Source organism: Protopterus annectens, chromosome 16.part0, assembly GCF_019279795.1.
Source record: "Protopterus annectens isolate FY-2018-M chromosome 16.part0, PAN1.0, whole genome shotgun sequence".
NCBI classification, from domain to species: domain Eukaryota; kingdom Metazoa; phylum Chordata; order Ceratodontiformes; family Protopteridae; genus Protopterus; species Protopterus annectens.
Genome location: NC_056750.1, coordinates 23,661,791 through 23,688,304, shown reverse-complemented (window position 1 = coordinate 23,688,304; position 26,514 = coordinate 23,661,791). Strand labels below are relative to the sequence as shown.

At 39.2% G+C, this 26,514-nt stretch overlaps 1 protein-coding gene across 1 annotated transcript in view; it reads right to left on the bottom strand.

Moving 5' to 3' along the window:
• Positions 1–1,692: 1,692 nt before the first annotated feature.
• DDX31 (DEAD-box helicase 31) overlaps positions 1,693–26,514 on the bottom strand; it is a 2,738,529-nt gene continuing 2,713,707 nt past the window's right edge. The window contains exon 20 of the mRNA XM_044057921.1: positions 1,693–3,675. Coding sequence (XP_043913856.1) covers positions 3,531–3,675 — 145 coding nt within the window. The 3' untranslated portion in view covers positions 1,693–3,530. The remainder of the gene's footprint in view (positions 3,676–26,514) is intronic.

Here is a 26,514-nt window from a genome sequence, read left to right as displayed (position 1 = left end):
AGATGAATTAATACCACTTGAAACAGGCCTGTCCAGAAGCAGGATGCTCACTGATATGGATGGGTGCAAAACAGCTCAGCATACATATAATGCTGAAACAACAAAAAGCAGTTTGCACACTGAAAAATACTATAAAGATAGTAAAACATCTGTTAGGATAAAACATCCCTTTTTCATTTTCCATCAAGATAATAAACTGATGTGTAAATATATGCAAAGCTAAATCTGCCTTTTGGAAATGTATGTTTAATCCTGAACACTGCAAGGATGTGGGCTGATCCTATGAAAAATAGAGCTGGAGGAGATGAGGAAAAACGTGAAGCCATTACAGTGTTTTTCTTTGATTCACAGCCAAGGTCTCTAAAAGTGAGGGTCAACTAACCATTACTCTGAAAATTCCTATATGATAAATGTTCTACAGGAGCCTACAAAAGGGAAGTTGCTGTTCCAAGGAAGTATACTGCCTTTGGATGGTTCAATGAGAATATATGGGTCTGTGTCCAACACTGGAAAACAGGAAAATTCATATCCTGTACTGAACTGCAACTGGACCAGAAACACAAGACCTAAATGGACAAGAAAGGAACATGACCCTCTAGTGGAAAGACTACAAATGGTAACATAAGGAATTCTTCTTTAAAAGCAGGCAGCAATATAAAACATGTGACTATTATCTTCTGATGAAGCTGTCAGTATTAGAGAGAGCATTAGAAAACAATGCGGCATCACACCACCAGCGTTAATGAGCTGGTGATGATAAGGTCCTACAAGAAGGAGAAAATGCTAGAACCACAACCTGAAAGGAAAAATTCCTAATAGCTCCAACAGTCCACTGACAGTCAAGCCCCAACAGAAGGGATATGATGCAAATCAAGGAGCTTATATGACAGCAGGGTTCAGGACTTGAACAAAGTAACAACTTGAACTGAAGTTGTTACTGGAGAGTATTAGCCTAATCAGAAATTCATCCTCTGGACAACACCTACAGGTGTAAAAGGAAGTCCAAGGTGAAGGCTTCCATCTCTGTCATGTGATTCTCAAGGACTGACTCAAAAGACCTTATCACATGACAAGCAAAAAGCCCATGAAGCAAAGAAGCCAAATGGTAACCATGAACAGTATTACCTGCCTACATTACAGGCACAGGAATTTGAGGCTATATAATGCACATAATGAATGAGTGGGCCCATATCTGTGACCAGAGCAAGACTGTTCCTTTCCTTTAGGTTAGAGTACTTAGTGTTTGATCCTGTATCCAATGATGTTTTTTTCATAACTGTATTTAATGGGTTACTTTACACCATCAACCTGAAAAGCAGCAGTCACTTGATATACATTTGAAAACGGATACTCTGGTGACAGATAGTAACCTTGACAAACAAAAAGAAAAGACGATGAGTCATTCAATTTGCATTTTTTCAGCATGTCAGGAATTTATCATACAAACAAAAGTTGATTGACAACTCTAGAACAGTGCAAACTCAGTGACAGGAAAGGAAATTAGTTGAATGCAGGATGATGCATAAGTGTATAACTCTGTTCAGGGCAATATATCTCATCACCATGTATGTCCAATTTCTGTCTAGACAATGTCTCAGTAAAGGTTTTCTCCAGTGGATAATTACAATCTCTTTCCATTTTAAATGAGGACCCTAAGGTTTCACCAGCTGAGGAACGATACACACTCACAGCTGAAAATACAGACATTTTATTTAAAAGTTGCATTTGGCTATAACAGATTTCACATTTTTCCAACACACTAAAGGCAAATGTAGTTTCAATACTTCAGAGTGAATTAAATGTTAATAAACTGGTAATGCTTTCAGAAAAACATTAACAAACTATATTGATTGCCTACCACAAGTGCATCACATATTTGAAAGTAGTTATGCGGGTGTTATTTGTTTATCTATTACTGGCAGAACTTTGCAAAAACAACTTTTATACGTTAAAAACGTTTGTTCTTTTTGTTGCATTCCCTATATATGAGGTCCTAAACTTGCTTAGTATCAGACTGCAATGTCCTAAAAATTATGACTTGGAGATCTGGATTTCTGGGAACAAGAAGAAATACATATATAAATTACAAAATTCACAGAGATAACATAGTATCTTAATTGTAATGCATTAATTTGGTTGCAAAACTCAAAATATTGAAACCTAAAATGTTGAAAACAAAATATTGAAAATAGGAATTTGCCCTTTCACCATATTTGCTCTACATAATCAGCAGTGGATGTGGGGGCTTACCCCTCTGCACTGAATAGGTTTTTCAGTATCTTGAGTTTTCAACATTTTGGGTTTCAACATTTTGAGTTTTTTGACCAAATGAACGTATGCCGTCTAACTTTACCATTTTCTCTAGTATTTCTTGGAAATAACTCTTTATTCACAAAATGCCATAAAGGAACTCCAAATATCTGCATATTCCTTATCTGATAAACCAGATAAAATAAAATGACATTATTAAAATGTCATTTGCAACAGTTACAATCCTAGCTGACCAAGATTACTAGATTTGATTACCAAACTTAAAAGCTGCTATTACTGCAACATTAAAAGAAAATCTTCTCATATTATATTTAATTCATTTTTAAGGGCTGGGATATAGCAATGGAAAGAGACATTTTATGAAAATTATGTATTTATCACATAACTTGCAGATGCATAAGATAGCATCAATGTCGTCTGAAACTTCATTGGTAAACTTCTTGCAAAACCATTTGATAGAAAGCCTGGGCATCAGTTCGGTTATTCAAGCAGGAGTCAAACCAATCAGCTACTGCAGATCTGCACTTCAGGAAGGAAGGAAGAATCAAATCCCATGGAAACAGCATCACCTAGAAGCAACCAATTGTGAAGACTAGCCGGGGGTGTCTAAAAGGGAAAGCAAGGGGCACAGCATATAGAAGCAGTGTGACATTCTACAGTAAGGAACACCATGGAGGGTACTGAAGGCGCTCTCCCAGAGGGTACCAAACTCGACTTTGCTGCTGTCCTCATTACAGTCACTGAATGCAGTTCAAAGTTGAATCATTAAATTCTACTTGGCCACCAAATAGATGGATGGAAAACAGCAAAATACAAAAGAAGGGTAGTTTCTGGAAGACAAACGTTGGGGTTTCCTAACTGTGCTGATCACCACATTCCTTGGCAGGCTGGTTAGCTGGAAACCTTTAGAGGGTTTGGTACTTGCATGTTACACGGAAGACATCACTAGAATAAGCAGTAAGAATCTAAAGAAAGAAAACACTATCAAAATGTAATAAACTAGTCTCATTTTTCATCTAGGATTAATTCATGAGATGGAACTATTGTGCATGAATAATTTTCAGCTACTAATGGAGAATGCATACAGTATTTTGAGTTTTCTCTCATCTTGGCAATGGCTTGGATGGACTAAACAGTTGTAATCTTTTGCTGTTGAGAGATCCATGAGCTTTATTATGAATGGTGTTCACAGGTTCTGAAACCATGATTTAAATAAACACGTTTCTTCTGTGATATTCAATCATCCTACAAGTTTCCCTTTAAAAATTCTGGCTTTTTTCCATAGTTCTTCTCTTTTTGTGCTTTTTGGCTTTAGATGAAACTGGAACAAGTCCACTAGAGTACTCAGAACGCAAAATATTAACAACTCTCTTTCTACTACTTGCACTTTGGATTGCATATGACCTAGAGTGCAAAGAAAGAAGAAAAAAAAAAGAGAGAAAGACACAGAAAAAATGCGTTAAGTGCAGAAATGCATCCTTCCCAGATTCACAGATACAAACAAATATGGACTAAAATCTTATAATGCATGTGACAAATCATAGTTATGTTTCAACACAGGTGATAAGATAAATATGAGTTATGATTACATTCTGTAAATAGAAAACACAAGTTAAATATTGAAAACCTAGTCAATGCAGACTGAAATACCAGTTTAACTACAAATAAAGCCAACTTCTCTTGATTACCACACAAATTATATCGTTGAATTTCTGAGCCCTTTATTTTCTTTGACAATGGCTCTAAATATAACACAAACAACAAATGGGGAAGAGGACACCCCTGCCTGGTTCCTCTGTTCAAACATAGCATATCAGAGAAGAATCCTCTTCCACTTCAGTTTTTGCCTACAATCCCGCATATATTCTCCTGTTTAACTTTATTATCATATCACGGAATGCAAATGTTTCCATAGTCCTGCTCATGTAATCCCAGCTTAATCTGTCGAATGCTTTCTCTGCAGCAAGACCCAACAGCAGCAGCAGCAGTATTTTCTTACATTTTGCTTCCCTCTGGATTATCATTGCTCTATTAATGTTGTCAAATGTTTGGCACCCCCCTCCACAAAACCACAGTGATCCATATCTATACATTTTGGCAAAACCCTAGCCATTTTTTTACTTATTACGGACATAAACATTTTATAATCATGGTTTAAAGTTGCAATGAGCCTATATGAAGCTGTGTCTGGGGGGTCTTTACCATCTTTGGGAATTACAGCCATCACAGTTTTCTTTCAGGATGTTGGTGCTTCCCCTCCTTTTAAGATATTTTCAAACAAAACATTCCAGATCTTTATCACTTTCTTCCCTCCTAGCTTCCAAACCTCCACAGGAATGCCATCTATTCCTGAAGACTTTCCTGCAGATTGATTATAGACCATCATTGTTATCTCATCTCCTTCAGTATTAACTTATTTATTTTATATTTGTTTACCGGGAAAGTCCGACTGGTAGGTACCCATTTTCAGTACAGGCCTGTGGAGAAAAGCTCCACTTATAGACAAAAGAATTTACAAAATGGAGTACTAAAAACAAAAGTATTTACAAAATAGAATACTTGCCTGCAACGATGATATATTACGTGGATTATACAATGGTAAGTTAACATCAAAGCTAAAGTGAAGAAGGCGATCATACACAGTGCTAATAGGACAGTGTGATAACGCAACTGAACTATAACAGAAATGAAAGGAGACCCATATAAAGTCCAAACAGTAATAATAATAATAATAATAAATGACTTAACAGTACAAGTCCATTCTGACAGCTGAGGTACATATGTTGAAATAGGAAGAGGTAGGATTAGGTTTTAAGTTTTGTTAAGGGAATAGTTTTTTAGTAGTTTTCAGTTAATTAGTGGTAGGAATTGTTTATGGGTGTGTTGGTAGCAGCAGCTTAGTGGATGAGTGAAATTATGGAAGGGCAAAAAGAGTTTGTTTAGTGCATTGTTAAAGGTCAGCCTGGAGTGTTGCATGAACAGAGCCAGGTGTCTGATAGATGAGTTTTAAGTAGTTGTTTGAAGTGAACAGTGTTTGTTGTGGATCTAATAGTGATGTGTTCCAGGTTTTTGCTACTTGATTTGAATAAAGAGAGTTGCATGATGTACTTGTGGCCTTAGTGGCTTTTAGGAGAGATATATAGGTGGAGAGTAGTTTGGTTGTTGGAGTAAAGTGCTATTATGTTCTGCATAGCTGGTAAAGTATTTTATATATTAACTATTATTAACTGTTAATTGATGAGCCCCATCTACGTCCAACCTTGGCATACCCAAGTCTTCCATAAATATTTCCATTTGTGCTCTTTTTTGATTTCCACATTTCTCTGCTTTATACAAATGTTAATAAAAATTCCAAAATATCTCTAATACCTCTACACGATCTCTGGTTATTTTTCTTGATATAGGCTCTCTAAGTTTAGCAACAAACCTTTCAACTTTCTGTTGCCAAAGTCATTGTGCTAAACATTTTTGCGGTCTGGAGTTATCAAAAAACAGTTGCTTAACAGCGATCTTTCTAAATTAATACATAGTATGCAGGTAGTCCCTTATTTTCTCTTTAGCACTCTGCAGTTGCATCTCTTCTTGTTCTCTGAGATTCCTTCTATTCTGCAACATTTTAACCTTTGTCAGCTCTTCTAAATAATTCTTGTTACTTCTTAACCACTTCTCTTTTTCTTTTATTTCTCCCCTATTTTTAAATTCCACTTTCATTTTATCCCACTCGCTAGCCATACATTCAGAAGAAATGTCTGTCTTTGCTAATAACTCTCGTATAATTTCCACTACCCATTCCTTGAATTCCTCTTTTTTAACAGATAACTGAGAAAGCACCAGTGTCTAAATTTTACTTCATTACCCTGTATTTTTATCTTCATTGTTACTAGCACATAATCTGAAATAGTTATTGGATATGTGTTGAAGCTTTCGATAAAATGCACATGCTCCTGTAAAATATAATTTCTGTCTAGCCCAGTTAATGTATTTTGGGAATACTGTGCAACTTGTCTTGGAGTTCCTACTAGTGAATTCATATCTTCCATACCACATATCTTCACAAATTTCCTCAGAAATCTACCCTCTTTTTCTATATTTTTCTCTCCAGGTCCCCCATATACATCCTCACTGCTGCAAATCAAGTTCCATTCCCCACCTATAAGTAATATTCCCTTCTGAAAGCTGATTATTTCTCCCAAAATGTCCTTAATCTCCATAACATCAGGTTTAGGTGGAATATAAATACATGTCAGTGTAATCCTCCTCCCTTGCCAGTAGCCCCTTACTGCTACAAATCTACCATTATTATCTTTTTATAGGTTCACAGGTGTTTACTAATCTAATGACCACAGGGGCCTTTTTAAGAGTAATCATGCATTCCAAATCTCTGACAAGTTTTGGTACCTTTGATAAGTGTAAGCAGGGGCTTGAGAGTGAAACATTTACAAGCAGGGGCCTGGGAGATGAACTATTTACAGGCTGCCCGCATCCATTGAAGACATAGGTGCCAAACCAGGGATGAATTTTCTATTCCACATCCAACTGTCCAAGTTACACTTGAATTGGGTTAGGGAGAAACTCTGCTTTACATGGATGGGGAGCCTGTTCCATAGATGAGGTAGTCTCTGGGATGCATATCTCTTTCTCCAGCAGGTCCTATTTATATCACAGACAAGGTTTAAGTCTTTAGAACAGGTAATTTTGCTGCTGTTTGTTTTGCAGATATGTAGGAGGTTCATCAGAGTGGGGTCTGAAAATGCCAGGTATGCCAGGCACAGATCACCTTTCAACAGCCTGTAGGAGACAGAATACAGTGATTGGACCTTGAGGCAGTCTGCATAAGACATGTTACTTATAACCTGTATTCTTTTAGTGAGGAACTTCTGTGAATGTTCCAATTGTTGGACACGCCTGGTTAGGTACATAGCAAAGGGGGCACTGTACTCAACGATAGGTCTGATGAATGACGAATACTGTGGAACAATGACTTCCTTGGACCTAGATGCCATAGCTTTGTTTAGAAGTTGCTGAACAAAAATGATTTTCTTACTATTTTAGACATGTGAAGCTCAAAATCTAGATTACTGTCTGTGTGGGTCCCTAAGTCCCTGACTATTGCTTCATCTCTAAGGAGTGTGTTCTCAATATGATAGTTACGTGGGATGGATAACTTCCCGAAGGACATTATTATGTATTTCTTGACATTTAGTTTTAGTCCATGACTCTAACACCAGTTGTTTGTCTGTGTCAGCCCTTCCTAGAGAACATTTGGGTCAGTGTGAGATTCAATGACAACTCTTAATTCGCAATAATCTGCAAATTTAGTCAGCCAAGACCACTGACATTGGCCCTGACTTCAGAGAAGTAAATGCCAAAAAAGAGTGGTCCCAGGACCAAGCCCTGAGGGACTCCACTTGTGACTGGACTCTTTGTAGAGGTGGACTCCCCAATTTTAACTTCCTGGACGCTGTCTGTCAGCCATTTGGCTATCCAGGGGTAACAAAGGGTTTGTATCTAACCTCTTGACTTTGTCAACAATGCCCAACTGGGGTATTGTGTCAAATGCCTTGGCCAGGTCAAGGTAGGCAGTGTGAACCATTTTGTTCTCATCCATTGCTTTGCTGATCATCTCAAGGAAGTCCACCAGGTTGAGTAGGCATGACCTGCACTTGACGAAACCAAACTGGGTTGGGTCCAGTGTCTGGAGGCTTACTATATCATTATTAATCATTTCCAAAATAATTCTTTATATGACGTTGCATACGAGACTAGTGAGACTTATGAGCCTGTAGATGACCCAACTTTGTGCAGCAGGATTACTCTTGCCGTTCTTCATTCATGAGACATGAAGCCTGTTTGGAGGCTACAGTTAAATAGCAATTCCATAAAGCCTAATAGGTCATGTTTCATGCTATTTAGAAGGCATCATGGGATACTGTCTGGACCCATTGATGTAGCATTCTTGGCCTTAGAGAGAGCATTAAGGACCTTTTCCCTAGGGATAGCAGGGGGAGTTGTATTTGATGGCATTTCTTGATGGAAAGTTGAGGGGGAAACAGGAATAAGGGATAAAAGATAAAGTTGGAGCTGAATCTGCTGGCCAGTAGGTCTGCTACATCTTCTGGCTTTTTTAATTTCTCCAAGTCTTTTGTGTTTCTAATACCATGACAGGAACAGACCCCATTCCTAAGTCAAAGTATGATTCAAGTTCAAGAAATTAGTATTGTTTCAATCTTTAATGTTACCCAGAAGTGCTCTTCACAGCACCCACAATGTGCCTAGTAAAGACTCTTTCTGTAATTCATATGGAGTTACATATATTAGTAACATATCTAAGTATGACTGTAAATTATTTTTTATAAGACCCATTGCTCCTACTACTATTGGGACTGTCTGGGTATCCTACTTCCACATTGCCCTTGTTTCTGCCTGCAAATCCTGGTATTTTAAGACTTTGTCTCTCCCTCTCTCTCTGTATGTAAGACACTATAGACATAGACATAGACATTGGGTGTAGGAATTTCAATGATCAGTGCTAGTTTTGTCCTTTTTTCATGGACTACTATATCTGGTTTTCTCACATCTATTTTTTGAACTTTTGGTAATGAGTAATCCCATGAGATATAAACTTCATTTACTATAATGCTTTGTGGCTCATGTTTCCACTGTTTTTCAGCTACTTCAATATTACAATGTTTGCACAATCCTCAATGCAACAGTCTTGCCACATTATTATGCCTTTCAGTATACAGTCCTTCTGCCATTAGTGTATCACACCCAGCAACAAGATGTGTGACTGTTTCCAATTCTGTTTTACAAAACCTACATTTGTTTGTTTCTCCCACATATTCAACGGACTTCGTAAACCGTGTACATAGTCCACTATCTTGAGCCACCAATATTAACCTGTCGTCTTTTGGTTTCAATTCACCTCTCCTTAACCATTCCTGTGTTCAATCTTCATCGACATGAGGCTGTTCCAAGATTTTTCTATACTTGCATCTATATGCAGTTTCCAAATTTCTTGCCTTCTCATCTGATCCTTCACCTTATATGTATGCAGTCCTACAATTACATATCTATACATGTAATCAGTTTTGAGGAGGCCCATACCTCCTAAAGAATGGGGAATATATAATCTTGGCAACACCTTTTATGGACAGTCAAATCATTCCAAAACTGTACATTAGATCAGGAAGGGCAAATTTGTTTATAGCTTGGACTTTGTTCCTAGATGTCAATGCTGTTTTCAGTATTAATTTAAGTCTTTAAAATATTCCTTACTAAGTTTTATTCGCATTTGTTCATGTTTTATTGTTGATCCTTCATGAATTCCCAAATATTTATACACTTCCTCTTGCTCAAGTTCTTTTATATCACATTCCTGTCCCAAACTGATGTTTTCTTGGTGCCACAGCTTTCCTGCTTTAAAGGCTGCTTTTACACTTTTATCAAGACCAAATGACATTCTTATATGACATTCTTATATTATCTGAAAAAGTTTTGACCAGTTGCAGTTGTGCTTTCAGTTTCTCATTTGATGAACTATACGGTTTTAAATCATCCACAAAAAGAAGTCTTTACATGTTGTTGTTTGCTGGGAGTCAAATTGCAGTCATGACCTAATCTGTTAAGTAGGGTTAAGGGCAAGACAAAAGAGCAGCGGTGACAGTCACCCTGGAATACCCCTCTTTAGATTTTTATCCCTGGAATAATAATTTGTCCTTTATCATGGCTTAACTGCAAAGTGGTTTGCCACTGTTTCATGGTAGCTGTAATGTAATCGGTCAGAGTTTGGTGTATCTTATACATTTTTAAGCACTCTTTTATCCATGATTGTGGGATACTGTCAAATGCATTTCTGTAGTCTATCCATGCCATGCTTAGAGTCTTCCCCTTTTTACAGTTCTCTATTATGATTTTAACAACAAATGATCCTTTGTTCCATATGACTTTCTTTTATTACCTTTTTGTTTGTTGTCATGATTGAGTTTTCTTCTAAATGACTATAAACTCTGTCGGCATCAATTCCTGTGTATAGTTTATAGGTCGTCAGAAGGCAAGTTATTGCTCTATAGTTTTTAGGATAGCTTGCAGGTTCGCTCTTAAATAGGATAATTGTTTTTCCTGTTGTTAACCAGGTTGGTGTCTGTTCGGGGTACGCATAAAAATAGTTCTTACTCATGGCTAAATCTTCATGTAAAGATATTAATATTTTTAGCCAGAAGTTAAGTATTGCATTAGGGCCTGGGGTTTTTTCAATTAGGAGCTTTTCTTAACTTTGTTTCAATCTCTCTGGCCATTACTTCATCCCATTTCATATCCTGTACATTTGAACTTCTTATTCTTTCTTTTACTTCTTCTATCCATTCAGGATCTTTGTTATGCTCCACAGGATCTTCACAGATATTTTTACAAAATGTTTCTCTTTCTTCTTTTTTGGTGGTTTTTCAATTCCATTTGCCTTGTTTCCCAATTCTCTATAAAACTTTTTTGGGCCATCAATACATTGCTTATTTTGTACTTTTCCTTTATATTTATCTGCATATTCTAAGTTTTCCTGCCTGTACTGATATTTTTAGTTTATTATTTGTGATAGTGCATGACAGATCCTGATCTGTTATGATACCGTGCATTGCTTTTATCACGTCTGTCTTTCTGAGTATTTTTGTTGATCTGTTCCCTTTTCTATACTCTACTAACAGTGACACCTCGTCTTAATTCCTTTATAGTTTTCTCTATTCGATACTTCCATGATGGCATGTGATTTCCCCTCTTCTTTTCCCTTACTGCCCTGTGATAAGACTTTATCTGTTATTAATTTAGCCGCACAGCAATATATTCTATTTACTTCTGTTATATTGCATGGATCTCTATGAACAGTATAGGTGGCCCCACTTACAATGAGCTCTGGACACAATTGTGTACTGCCTTTGAGGCAGTGGACATAGTTAAAGAATTCTTTGTTGTTGTACTTGGCCTGGGAGGCCAAATTTACTTCAAGTTTGGCTTTGGTAGACTTCGTCCTCTCAACTGTTTGTTTAGTTTGATGAGAGTGTTTTTACCCTGCTGGGTGCTGCACCTCCTATTTTTTGCCATTGTTTTCTTCCTCCTGTTATACAGCCTATTGATTTTGTGATTCCACCAAGGTGGCTTGTTTTTGAGTTAGTTCTGTACTTCTTCCTGGTGGGTACAGCTGCTTCTATGCAGCTATTAACATGCTTGTACAGGGTTTCTGTGAACAGTTCTACACAAGCAGCAGTGTTCTCAGTGTTTATGGGGGGTGGAATTTTGCCATCACGTAAGAGTTTTATTTTTACTTCAAAGAAGACAATGCATTAGTGGGTGTGCAGCATTCTTCTATATTAGTGAGTATAACATTCAGTATGGTTGCACCCCTGGTTGGTGTATTGAGAATCTGGTCCAGGGAGTTTTGTGTTTACAAAATCCAGGAATCTCTGTGCCTGTATGTTTGGTGTCGTATAGGATTCCCGGTTAACAGTAGGGTAATTAAAGTCACCCATGAATATGGTATTGGGTTGGATGGGGAGTGTTTCCAATAAGTTTAAATACATGGTGTGGGTTTCCTGGGTCATAGAAGGGGATCTATAGCTTGCAAGGAAGTGTTACTGGATTTTGCCTATAGTGATTTGAACATGGAGAAGCTCAAGTGCATTGTCCTATTTGACCAGCCTTGAGGTATATTTATTTTTGATGTAATCAAACCTTTAGTTCCTCTCTGTACGGTAGTTGGTCTAAATGTGTAGAAGACATTACAACCTTGCACTGTTGGTGTGCTCTCTGTAGCCTTAAACCATGTCTCAGTGACCACACAGTTGTCAGCATTTTCTAGGGTGAAGACAGCTTCTAGGGAGTGGAGTTTTTTGTTTAGACTCCTAGCACTGAGCAGTAATACCTTTAGATTTTCTTGGTTTTGATTTATGTTAGAAGTACTATCAATTTGGCATTACCTAAAAAGGCACTATGGGGAAGACAATGTTTTAGCTAATATTCAAAGGCCTAGAGGGGAGAGGTGCAGACCATTCCTGGCAAATCAGCGTGCTCTGTTGACCATCTCCTTCCATGCTGACAAAAATTGCACCTCCTTAGAATGACACCGGAAACTATGCCAATTATTAAAGTCAGTCATCTTTTGTTCGTATTGTGGCATCATCTTTGGAGATGGTAAAATGCTGCTCAATGCTAGGCTCATACCAGCCTGGGACACATATTCCAAGCGCTCCATGATATCTCTCTTCATATAGTGCAGAGAGGTACGTCTCAGGTTATTCACACCTACATGGACTATGACAGAGTCATACTGGTACTTGTGGTCCAATGACCTGACTGCATGTGTAAAGTGGGGGATCATAGCCACTGATAAGCAAAGGACCATGACTTTTTCCTTACTTAGCCTGGTGAAAGGGACATCACTGTTTTCACAATGGAGTCTCCAATGATTAGAATGTTGGGTTGTGTGGTGGCTTGCCTTATGGGCTTAGAAGTAGAGGCTCCATGAGATCTAGCTCTACGTGTTGATGTGGGTTTTGATTTGAAACAGTGCATTCTGGGCTGCAGAGGGTATTTGTTATGTGTACTTCATCTAGGAGGTCTTTGGAGTTTAAGACGGTTGCATTTAAGTGCCTCAGCATATGTGGGTCTATATGTCTGCTTTGAATTGTGTGATGGGTGCAGAGGGTGTACTACTGACAACCTTATTGACATTAGGAGTATTTTTATGTGAGAGCTTTGCCTCTAGTGACATTGTGTAAATTACATCTCTCACATACTACATCGGTTTGTTTGAGAGCTAACTGGTTGTCAGCAAACATGAGGCAATTTCTACACTGCCTCAGGATGCCCATATTCACCAAGCTGGTAACAGAGATAGTGAGGAAGTTCTTATCCTTGGCAACAGACACTTTTTATTGATTAGACAGCTGGAGTGAGAAGATAAAGCAATGTCAGGAGTATCCGGTTTGCAACTCTGGGGACAGTGCTTGTCACTGCAAACTAGTTGTCCTGTATGCAGCTAGGTATTGGTGAAATTTCAATTGTGCTTTTACAGGAAAAATGTCACTCAAGGTGTCTGTATCTATACATGGGACTGTCAAACAACTGAAGGGAAACTAATAAGCAAGTCCTGAAAATTTAATGATGAAGTATTTGAGTAGATATTCTGAAGTTACAAACAAATCAAGCAGTAGCTGCTGAAAACAAAGAATTAGCGTGTCAAGAATGATGAAAAGAGGGGAGTCGCATGAATGGCTAGTGACTAGTTACTACTAGTGCTGGTCTAACAACAGCTTCATGCTGCTGGAATACAATGCTCCTTTGCTTCTTCTCTCACCAGAAGCAAAACATTAGCACTTATCACAAGATAAGAAGCAGGGCACAGCTTGTTTGGTGATCCACAGTCTTGTCCAACTTGATACAAGGGTCTGTAGGCTTGGTGTAGTCTTTTCCTGGTAGATACCTTGACTAGCAACCAGACCAATCAGGAACATCAAGCACAGACACTCACTGCCCAACCAGAAACAGTCAGGAATCAATGCACTCTGCTCCTTCACTCACCAGGAGCAAAATATAACCACAAATTCCAAGCTGTCACCTATTAAGCAGGTATTAGGCTTTCCGGTGATCAGCAGTCTCCAGAAAATAATGCCCCTGTGCTTCTTCTCTCACCAGGAGCAAAACAAAAGCACTAATCCCAAGATGACTACTGACAGGCAGAATGTGGGATCTCCAATAATTGGTAGTCTTGCAGTAGATGCTGCAGATTTTAAAGGTAAGATGGAAAAATGGGTTAATATCGTAAGAGCTGCAGTGTTCACTAAGTAGTTAGATAAGAAAAAGGTGTACTTAAGCTTTAGTTATCTAAGTGGAGAGCCACTAATTTTAAAACAGCAAGATAGATTGGAATGGTGTGGGCACTTTGTATTCTGGTTCTTTCTTCTTTCCTTTCTTTTTTCTATGAAATGCAGTGGGATGGTCAATTAATTTGAATAGTTGAAGATGAGTGATTTCACAAAATGATAATTTTGTGATTACTCACAACAGCTAATGAAAAGGGAGAAGGAAGGAGATATGTGGTCAAATTAAATAAGGGGCAGGCAACTAGAAAGACAGCTGTATTTAAAAACACAACAGCTCCATGATGGGAATGTGGTAAAAACTTAATTTCTCTGTGACTCACAAGAGAGACAGCTGTGGTCTCTTCCCTAGTTTAAATACACAAACACAGAATACAAGTAAAATACAGTGTAAAGAAAATAAATCACAATATACAAAATAGAAGAAGGCAATAAAGTAATACAAAATACAAGAAAGCAAAAGCAAACTATCCTTTTCTTCTTCTGTCATAAGTGATTACTAGGCTAATAGTGCAAGGGCCTTTACAAGCTTAGCCAATTATACCCAGGATAAGACAATATTATATCTTAATTCCCCAGATCTGGGATGGGGTAGTCCTGGGCTAGTGGGTCTTCGGGTGTTGGAGCCATGAGCTATATTACAGACTGCCTCTGTCCATAAGGAATGTGGGCAGTACCCCGGGAGTGAGTTTGATTCCCCATCCATTTACCAAAATTCTTTTTGAAGAGAGTGAGGGATGGGCTTAAATTTTATGAAGATGGGAAGTTTATTCCATAGACGAGGTAGCCTTTGGGATACAAATCTGGCTTCCCACCAAGTTCTGTTAGAGTCACAAATAATCAGGTCCATGGAATGTGCAACTCTTGTATAATTTTTTCTTGCAAATATGTAACATTTTCATTAGGGCTGGATCAGAGAATGCTTTGTGGGTCAGACATAAGTCATCTCTCAAAAAACAATATGACAGTCAGTAAAGGGATATGGCCATTATTCAGTCCACATAAGACATTTTGTTTTGTTTTTTTTGTGAGAAACCTCTGGGGTCATTCCAAGTGCCTGTTTAGTTGCATTCAGAAGGAAGCACTGTACTCAATTAGGGATCTAATAAGGGCAGAGTACAACGGCACTATGACTTTCTTTGTCCTTGATGCCATGCCTTTAATTATAGGTTGAGCCACACAAAAAGATTTCCTCACTACTGTAGCTCCTGGTGGTCAAAGTTTAGGTTCCTATCTATCTGCGTTCCTAGGTCTATCACCAAAGGGTCTCTACTTTTAGGAGCTGTGCTATTAATATTATAATTTGCAGAGATAACTGATTTACTGAAGGGTATGATTCAGCATTTTTTAGCATTTAGTCTCAGACCATGGTTTGGCATCAGTCATTTGTCATTTTTAGTTCTGTTTGTAGGATGTCATCATCATTTGGGAATTTGAAGACTAGTCCTAGCTTACAGTCATTGGTGAACTTGGTGAGCCAGAGGCCTCCAACACTGGCCTTTGCTTCAGAGAAGTATATACAAAACAGGAGGGGTATATACCAAACAGGAGGTTTCATTATTGGAGCTCCTCTAGCAATCTGTACAAACACTCCTCCTTTACTTAGTCCTTGGTATTCTGCTGAATAAGCATCCTCAAATCCTTTCCTTCTCAAGTCCACATGCTCGCTTCTTTCCAAATGTGTCTGTTGTTTCACTGCTATTTGCACTCTGCATTGATTAATATAATTCAATACTGCTACCTTTTTATATATACCTGTGAAGCTGTTCCCATTCCAAAACAATATATGTAGTGTAGCCATTATAAGAAGATATTATATCCATTTATATGTCAGCTTTTTTAAATGTCTGTTTCCAGCTTTTATATTACATGCACCCACTAGTGCTTCACAGGTTGATGCTTTACACAGTTGTTTCTTGTAATCTCCATTTGAACCTATGTCACATTTTACAAGACGTTTTGTTTTAATGAAAACACTCAAACAAAAAAACCAAACACACCCCCAGTACATCCCCAAAACCTGTTAACTTAAAACAGACACATAAAACTATGTATATCTTCAAATAATGAAGTTTAACCCTCCTGATAGGAACAACTTTCCCAAATCAACAGGTGCACTCACAGGCATTACCTAACCTAAAATTAAAGTTAACCATGATAAAGTACGTTACAGCCTGTTCTACTTACATTAATTGCTTTTTGTTCTTGTCTTATTTTTATTCCACTCTCAGATATGAAAAACAGCTTGTATGCTTTCAGAAAACTTTAACTTTTTGCCTTAAGAAAAATTGCACTGGCTATCTTTAAATAAAGCTAACTTATACACTGTTCTTGTGAACGCATTTAGGTATCAGGAAAACTGCTATTATTCACTTCCAATAATTTCAAACTATTTTTTTACAAGACTGCTTGCCCTTGTTCCTTTTAATTTTATGTTTCTCTCAGCAAACAATGTGCAGCATTCTCGAGGTTTATTGCCTGGATCTGTGGTCAGTTTGTATCCATAGAAACATAATAACAGAATGTACAGCTGCCCCAAGCTGCAGACTTCTCAATTCACATTGAACATTTATTTGCTAAAGGAAAGTTTCATTACATTCATAGTGTTCTCTTATTTTGATAGCACAGATGCTTACACAAGAAATTTGTTATTAGATTAAGCCAAGGGCATTAATCCAGACATTCACCTATGCAAAAGTAAGAGAAAACATCTCAACTCTACATATATTATAATCAGTGCACTTTTACACCCCACCCTCCTTCCCAATTGCCCAAGATTACAGCATAATAATGAACATATGTTTAGTACCAGTGTTCAGGCCCAGGGGCTGTCTAAGAACACTGCCTCATTAAAATCATCATTGCAAACTGCATCTCAAATCCAAGAATCCAAACTGTGTTTAAAAGATGTGAGGTTAGGGGATAATCTTATCTTACCTAGTATACGATTCCATATCCTAGGGATAATTTTTACAGCTAAACATTTGCTTAAGTTTAAATTATCTTATCTGTGACTGCTTGTGTTCTTAGAAGTTGAAACATTGCATATAGCTTGTAACATTTCATCATAGTAAATTCTATAGGCAGATATTGCTTTGCCTTAGTGTATGTGTAATGTAAATAATAAAGTCTCAAAACTCAGCATCTCCCACTGTAAGACAGGTATTGTACAGTTGGGATTCTCACTGTGAGCTATCTCTGAAAGGCTTCCAATAATTTGAAGTGTTTCCTATTGTAAATGCAGAAAGTACAGTTGTATAAAATCATACCATAAGAATAGATGTCCTTCTCTTCACTGTTGCAGTACTTTTAACCTTAGGGATCTTCTGCCAAAGACAGCCCAATGTATGGCCAGTATACCAAAGCCTTTAGATCTTGTATATGCCATACGTCACAGTTATGTCCCCATGCAGGACGTAGGGCATAAAGGTGACGGATAACACAGTTACGCACAACTGAAATGATCCAGTAGAGAACAGTCTCTACAGAACAAAAAGGAGGCTATGCACATCTAAATGGAGAAAATGCAGAAGGAAAAGGGGACCCACGGCCAGGAGGATAACTAAATCAAAATCCAAAAGAAAAAGAGGGATGGAGGGAGGGACCAAATACTGCAACAGTGAAGAGAAGGGCAGCTACTGTTATGGTAAGATTTTACACAACTGTACTATGTCCTTCCATATCACTGTTGCAGTATTCCTAACCTTAAAGAGAGTACAAATGGTCAAGACAAAGATTAGGAGGTGGAAGGCTGGGGACTGACCTCAACAAACCCAAGCAGGATAGTCCCAGCAAAAAAATGTGTATTAGCTCTAGAAATCATATCCAATTTATATTGCTTAGTAAAGGTATGCACTGAAGACCAAGTAGCAGCATCAAGCAGGGAACTGCTGTCCAAACCCTTGAAGAAAGCACCAAAGAAGCAAGAGCCCTAGATGAATGAGCTCTAAATGAAGTAGAAAGACACTTATCATAAAAAGAATAACAAAATTAAATTGCCTTAGATATCCAGAAGGAGATAGCTTGCTTGTAAACAGCCAATTCAAAGGTCCTGGGATGAAAAAAAGTAAAAAGCTGGTCAGACTTACTAATGGTCTTAGTTTTATCCAAATAATACTTGAGCTGTCTGTACAAATCCAAGGTATGCAGGACCCTCTCAAAAGAAAAAAGGAAGGCAGTTGCACTTCCTGATTTAAAGACAACTCATTAATAACCTTGGACATAAAAGAAGGATTAGTATGAAGAGACACCCTGTCTCTGTGAAAAAAAAACAAAAAGGAGGAATGGCCATAACGGCGTGGAGCTCAGAAACCCTCTGAGCAGAAGTAACAGCAAGCAAACAAGACAGTCGTCTAGGTAGAGTGTTGCACAAAAGCTGAAACTACGGGCTCAAAAGCAGCCTAGGTCAACTTTTCCTAAACAAACTTAAGGTCCCAAGGAGGAAGAATAGGTTTCCTTGGGGGCGTAAGATGCAGGATGCCCTTAAGAAACTGTCTGATCTCAAAATGAGAAGCGAAAGGAGAATTCAAGGGCAGACAGGCAGAAATAGTTGACAAATGGGCCTTTACAGAAGAATATACCAAGCCAGACTGGAGCAACTCACACAAATTGGAGAGGACCAGAGGGACCCCCACTAACAAAGAATCCTGGCTATGAACATGCCACCAAATCGAAAATGTTTCCATTTAAACATACAAGACATTTTGGTTGCACATTTTCTTGCTTCCTGTAAAGCCCTAAGCATATCCTCAGAAAGAGATACCTAAAGGGGATCAAAACCCCATCACCCACAGTGTCAGTGGCAGACTGGATAAGTGAGGATGAATGAGTTACCCTTGTCCTGTGTGAGAAGTCCAATCAGTGGGGTAACTTGCAGTGATTGCCCCTGGCCAGATGCATTAAGAGGGGGAACTAGTGCTGTTTTGGCCAAAAGGGAGTCCAGCTGGATCTTCTGCAAGACTCTTGGAAGTAGAGAAAGTGGAGGGAAGGCATACAGAAACATGCCCTTCCGAGGGAAAGGCAGGGCATCCATCTTCCATGCCAGATAGCATGACACTCTGGAACAAAAATGAGGGAGCTGTCTGTTCAGAAGGGAGGCAAAAAGTTCTACCTGAAGAATATCCTATCAAAGGACTATGTTCAGAAACATGTCTCTGTGAAGTATCCATTCCATGAGCCTGTGTGTTCAACCTGCTCACAGAGTCTGTACTTGATTGTGCTCTGAAGGAATATACACTGCCTGAAGAGTTAACTGATAACCAACAGGCTAATCCCAGGCCTGAAGAGACAGCCTGCAATGAAGATAAGACTTTGTGGCCCTGCTTGCTGACATACCCCATCACTGTGGTGTTGTCTGTGTAAACCTTCAGATGGTCGGGAGAGAACATGGGGGTGAACAGTCTGAAGGGCCAGAATCAGAGCTCTCATCTCTTTGATGTTCATTTGGTCTGACTTCTGATGGAGGAGGCCAGAGACTTTGAACTTTCAAGTGACCACAGAAAGGCCACATCCAATGTCGAAGACATTGGTGAACAGTTCTTGAGAAGGCACTGGAGGCTGAAAGGGCAGGCCTGGGTTGAGGGTAAGTTGCTGAATTCACCACTTGAAATTCCTGCTTGACACAAGGAAAGAGATACACTCTGAAATCCAGAGGGTGGAAATGCTGAAGTCAAACTGATTTGAGGTACCACTGAAGCTTTGGCATATGCAGTCTGGCAACAGGGAGCACTGACTAGAAGAATCCATGAATCCCATGGCCCAAAGACACTCTCTGGCTGGAATGGCAGGCATAGGAAGAAGATACTGAAAAAAAGATGTCAAGGACAAAACCGCTGGCAGTAAAAGAGGCCAACATTTGGTATTGTCTGACTCCTGCAGCCCAGATACACATGATCCTGAGAGGGAGTTAAGACAGACTTCTGAAAGTTGACAGTGAACCCAGACTTTGAAGGAGAGAGAGAACTCCAGAGCCTGTAACAGACAACCCCTATATCCCTTGGCGGGTTGCAAACTGGCTCACAGATAGAACCCACAATGTGAAAGTAGCGGACTCCAAGTCAGACTGCTGACCAGTCACGAGTGGAGTCCCACAGGATCAGTCCTGGGTCCTTTTCTGCTAGGCATACTTTTCAGAGGTCCAGGCCAACATGGAGAGGCTCTGGCTGACCAAGTTTGCAGACTACAAGCTGGGAGCCATTATTAACTCCCCAAGTGATGTAGACATCCTACAGAAAGGCCTCACTGAGATCAATGACTGGTGTTGAAACCATGGCCTTAAGCTCAATACCAAAAAATGCGTCGTCATCCCCTTTGGGAAAAACTCAGTTCCCACTAATTACCACATAAATGGGAACCCACTGAACACTGAATGAAGGTGGTATAAGAGATATGGGGACACACGTTGACAGAAAACTCTCCTTCGACCACCGCAGTGGCAATCTCATTACCAAGGGTTTTGCATCCAGAAAGAAAGAGATCATCATCTCTCTCTACTCTTCACTCATTAGGCCAATCTTTCAGTATAATGCTCCATTTGGCATGCACCTCACTAGACACATGCAACAGCTGGAAAGGCCACAAAAGTACCTCACTAAGAGGATCCTAGGCCTTAAACACATGTCCTACAAGGGGAGACAAAAAACCTCCAGCTATTCTCTGTCTCATATCATCTACTAAGAGGCAATCTCTGCTTGACTTACAAAGCCATGTCTGACCAAGCTCTGTTAGAAATGCTACATCTAAAGAAATCTCAATCCGTCCACACCACATGCTCCAGACCTCAACCTCATTACCACAATCAACAGAACATGCTGGAGGGACAGGTTCATAACCTAGAGACTGCCCGTGCTGTGAATAGACTTCCCATACATGTCAAGAAGCCCTCTTCAAGAGAAATCCTGATGAGTGGATGGGAAATAGAAAGTTCACCATGGGGATCCCTCCAGTGGCTATACTTGATAGAGGCACTGGGAACTAATGTCGGGCAGCACGATGCCAGGGCACTTCTATGGGCTAGGCTTGTAAAGGCTCCAGGGCCATTAGCCTAGTACACACCTATAAACCTATGAACAACTGGGAGATGGTACCTGAATCAACAGGTCATCTAAATAAGGAAAAATCTGTATGCCTTGGAGCCTGCAAAAGGCAATTACAGGAGCTAGGCATTTTGTGAATACCCTTGGGGTGGTAGAGAGGCCAAAAGCAGAGCATAGAACAGAAAATGAGAGGAAGAAACAGAGAAACATAAAAACTTCCTGAAAAGAAGGTGTATAGGAATATGACGGTAAGCATCCTTCAAATCCAAGCACACCAGAAAAGCCTGGGGCAGCAACAGAGGAAAGACGGTTTGAAGAGAAAGAATTTAGAAAGAAGGAACCTTGAGAAACTGTTGAGCAAGGAGAGATCCAGTATAGGCCTCCAAGTGCCCTCCTTTTAAGAAACTAGGAATATTCTGGAGTAAAATCCTTTTCCTACTTGGGAAGGAGGGACAGGATGAATAGTCCCCTGGTTTAACAGGGACCCAAGAACTTCTGAGAAATGAGGGAACTGCTCTCGAGGAGGTTGAGGAATCCCTGAAAAAGGAGGGAGGGACTTCTTCACCATGAAGTTACCCTGATGGATGATGGACAGAATCCAAGAATCTGAGGTGGTGAATTACCAGGTTTGGAAGACAGAGGGAGAGCCGAAAGGACAACGAAAGCTGGCCAAGGGTTGGGTGGGGGTGGGGGGGGGGGCAAAGTGTCAAAGAGAAGCAGGCTTGTCAGATAAAGGAGGCATCTGGATCACAGAAGCCTGAGAGACTTAGCAGGAGGAGCTCTCCTACCACCCTCCTGCCTTTAGTGGCCTGACAAGGTTGCCTGTGAACAAAAGCAGACCTAGTAGGATAGTTTCTCTAGAACATGGAGATAAGGGATATAAACATGTTTAAGGTCCTGCAGAACTTTACCTTTTTCTTGAAGAGACTTAAACATATCAACAACAGCAGTCCCAAAGTGATTTTTTATTATCCAAAGAAGCATCCAACAACTTGGCCTTAATGTTGTCAGATAATGACTGCAGGCAAAGCTAGGAGTAATGCCTCATAACAGATCCAAATGCAATAGCTCTGGAAGAGGCATCAGCAGCATCACAGCTGCACTTGGTAGAGTGGTGAGCCACCTGAGAGGTAGAAACCAAAACAGATACAGCAGAAGACTTCAGAAGCAGGGAGGTCAGAAATAACCTGGCAAGCCTGGGCAATCAAGGCCACAGCATATTTGGTCATGCTGGTCTGGTAAATGATGGCCATAAAGGCCAAGGTGGAAGCAGTATAGACCTTCTTTCCAATCCTCTACATGACCTTACTATCCTTTTCCAAGGACAGAAGTTTGGTAGATGGCAAAATCTTAGGCGGCTTGTCAGAGGAGACTGACACCACAGCAGGATCAGCAGAAGGACACTTAAATAGGAATTGACAATCCTCAGGAACCTTATAGAACTTGTCAGGTTTCTTTGAAGAAGGGGGCTGGGGACCAAGAATGAGGAGACCTAGAGGCAGCTGTAAAGGTGTCAAGCAGCCAACACAGGAGGTACTGCATAAGGTTTATGAGTGTCCCCATGAAACAACTCAAAATACCTCTTCTGGATATCAGACACCTGAAAAAAATCCCACTTAAAGTATTCCATCTTTCTGGCTACTGTGTCTCCAAAGACAACTCCTCCAAAGGAGAAGCAGGGTTAATGCACTCCTCTTCATTATAGCCATAAGCCAAAGGAGAATGCAAGAGGGAAAGAGTACGACAAAGACCCTTCATTAGGCTCTGAATCTTCATCCGAGGAATCAGGTTCCCTAGGTCTTTTGGAAGGAGATGAAGTCCAAGAGGGGGGGTAGGCAGAGAAACTTCTTGAGGCGGTTTCAGGGTCATTAAGGCATTGAACAAGCCCTGAGTAAACTCCTCCCATTCCCTTTGAGGGTCCTTAGGACATACATAAGAATGTCTAGTCTTCTGTTTTTAACTGTAAAAACATGACAAAGCATGAAAATCATGGCACAAAGATAAAACTCCTCAAGCCTTGCGTCTATACACAAGGACTTGCACAACCTCAAAAAGAAGCAAATTCACCTAGACACAAAATTTATTAGTCTGACCCACAAGATAATCATACAAAAAAATCCAAAGAAATTCTCAGTTCAGAAAATGTTTTAACCTGGCTTTCCTCAACAAATCCCTATCCAGACTTACCCTCCTCAGAAACAGCTACTAAATTTAACGCTTTCTTCATTTACATCACAGCCTCTCTTACCTCCAGCTCTCCTTATCCATACAATCTACTTCAAAATTCTACTAGTTCTGACATCCATGCTTTCAATCTCCAACCTGTCTCCACATCATATGTTAAACAGTTACTAAAGAAACTTAAACCCTGTTCTCCTTCTGCTGATGATCTTCTTACTGAGTACCTTAAGCTCCCTGTATACGCTATTGCATATGCAGTTTCAATTCTCATTAACAGATCTATTGAAGACTATCATGTCACTACCCTGTGTAAACAAATTGTCATTATTCCCCTCCATAAAGGAGGTAATGCCTCTGAAATCTCTTACTTTAGGCCAATCGCCATCTTGTCCCCCCTCCCTTTTAAGATCCTGGAAAAGTATGTTCATAAGCAACTCCTTTAGTGCCTCCTGCAAATTGATCTCCTCACTCCAACACAGTATGGCTTCTGACCAAGACATAACACCACTACAACTCTACTCAACATTTCCATCATCATTAATAAGGCTAGAGACCATGGAAGTTTCTCTCTTCTGTTTTTCTAGCTCTCTAAAGCCTGTGACTCAGTGTCACATAAACTTCTGATTCAAATGTCCTCTCTAGGCCTTTCCAAACCAACTTTTCTATGATTCTCTAACTACCTAATTGAAAAATCTTAATCTGTCAAGTGGCTGTCTTCTCGATCTCTTTTTCTCCTATCTAGAAAAGGTGTTCAAGGCTCTATTCTTGTTTAAATGTTCTTTAATATTTTTATCAATAACCCATATACCTCCTCTCAGCAAGCTTGTCTTATTTGGTGTGCAGGTGACTCAACTCTCACCTGACAACCCACTACAACTACCATCCATGACACAAGATGCCTTCAGCTCAAACTGTCCAACCAACTTTTACTTAATCCCAAAAACACTAAACTGCTACTGCTTTTTCCAAAGTCCCATGCCAATGCTAAAAGTAACTTCCACATTACCTCTTTAAACAATACAGCTATTAAAGTAGTTATCTATACCAAATTGCTTCAAGTCATCTTTCACATACAAAAATGTATAAACATAACTGATCAAAAGCTAGGTCTACTATATAGAGCAAAAAAAAATCCTTACTCCTTCTAGAAAAATCACCCTAGTTAACACTTATCTTTTACCCTTCCTTAGCCATGGCTTATCTATTTCATGAACATCCAGATCTCTCTTAAATCACAAATGGAGCAATTCTATAAGACAGCTACATTTGCAGCTAACCTGTCACAACAGCTCATCATTGCTCTGCATTAACCTGTCACAAGAGCTCATCATTGCTCTGTTAACCTGTCACAAGAGCTCATCATTGCTCTGCATTAACCTGTCACAACAGCTCATCACTGCAGTGCGTTAACCTGTCACAGGAGCTCATCATTGCTCTTTGTTAACCTGTCACAAGAGCTCATCATTGCTCTGCATTACATGCTCTCAGCTGGTTAGAACTCCCACATCAACTAGCCCATATGCAACTTCTTCTCATCCATAAAATACTACATAATCCCTCTACTTGCCTGTCTATTTCCTCCCAAAAACCTGTTTGAAATCTATAAAACAAAAACAAGTATGGGGCAAAGTTTATATTCACACTGCATGTCCAAACTATGGAAATCTACCCCAAATTCAATGAGAACTATATCTAGCCTTCATGTATTTAGGTCCTCTCTCAAATAACGTCTCACTAACTCATGGCTATGGCCATGCACACCAGCTGCATGATCCATATTAATAAATACATTACATTGTTACTAACTCATGGCTATGCCTATGCACCTCATCTGTATGATCCATATTAATAAATATGTTACATTGTTACTAACCCAACCTCTCAACACACTATCTAACAATAAATTTCAACAACTGCCCTCTCCCCACTCTTACAGTGGACTTCTATCTTTTTATTTCCTAGTATGGCAGACTATACTTCAAATACTTTTGTATCTACTGAATGTCATACATTTAATATAATTTTTTAATCTATTTTTATTTTTACATAACTGGTGTTTCTTCATGCGTTACTGTATCCTATGTATTCTACTATCAAACTGGATGTATATATGCCTTTTTACAATTACATTTGTACTACTGTTTTATTTGATATTATTTCTCTCTCTGGAGCTTTTTGCTCTAGGCCTTTGCTGAAAATGGGTATTTATTACTCATTTGGACTTTCCTGGTAAACAAATGTCAAAATAAATACATGAATAAATAAATCATGTCCACCTACCTGTTATGGATTAACCACTTCTATGATACTTAGCATCTGGGACTGCAAATCTGCCTCCCTTTCTGAACTACTAGCCATTGCTCATACGAACCACAAACTGAGCTACGTTTAACAACTAATCCTACTGAGCTTTCTTGGCTTAATTTATTTCAGTGGCCAGTCATCTTATGACAATAATCTCATAAAATGTTTACATTCTTAAGACAATAATCTAATAAAAGTTTTACATTCTTAACTCACATTTTCAACATGTCATGACACCCATTTTAGTTTGGCAGTTTAGCTTATAAAGTTACAAACTGTTATCCAGCTTCATCTTGGGTTTGATTCCCTTGATCTGCATTTATAAACTGTGTGACTGAGTAAATCACATACCATGACATTGATCCTGGGTAGCCCTTAAAAAGGGATACTTATGTCTAGTGGGCTTATCCAGTTAAACACAAATACAATTTAATGAAACGTAGTACTATTATTGTATAATAGTCAATGAAAGTGAGTGTGCTGCACAGTTTCCTTCTCCGGATCAAGAGCTAGTTTCATAAAATAAGCATATTGAAAATCTGGGTCAGAAATACTAAAACTTGCCAAATGAAACTGCAATAGATAAAACACATGCAGCCCTCAACACTTTGTCAAGTTTCAATGTGTTGACTCTAGTATAATGTACTAAAGTCAGAGCTGAACATGAGTGGGTATCACCCTAGTATAATGTAAGTCAGGAGGAGCTGAACACGTGAAGGAATGTCACTCTAGTATAATGTACATCAGGAGAAGCTGAATATGTGAGTGATTGTCATCCTAGTATAATGTACAACATGGGGATGAACACGAGTGGGTTTTGCCCTAGTATAATATATGGCAGGGAAAGATGAACACGA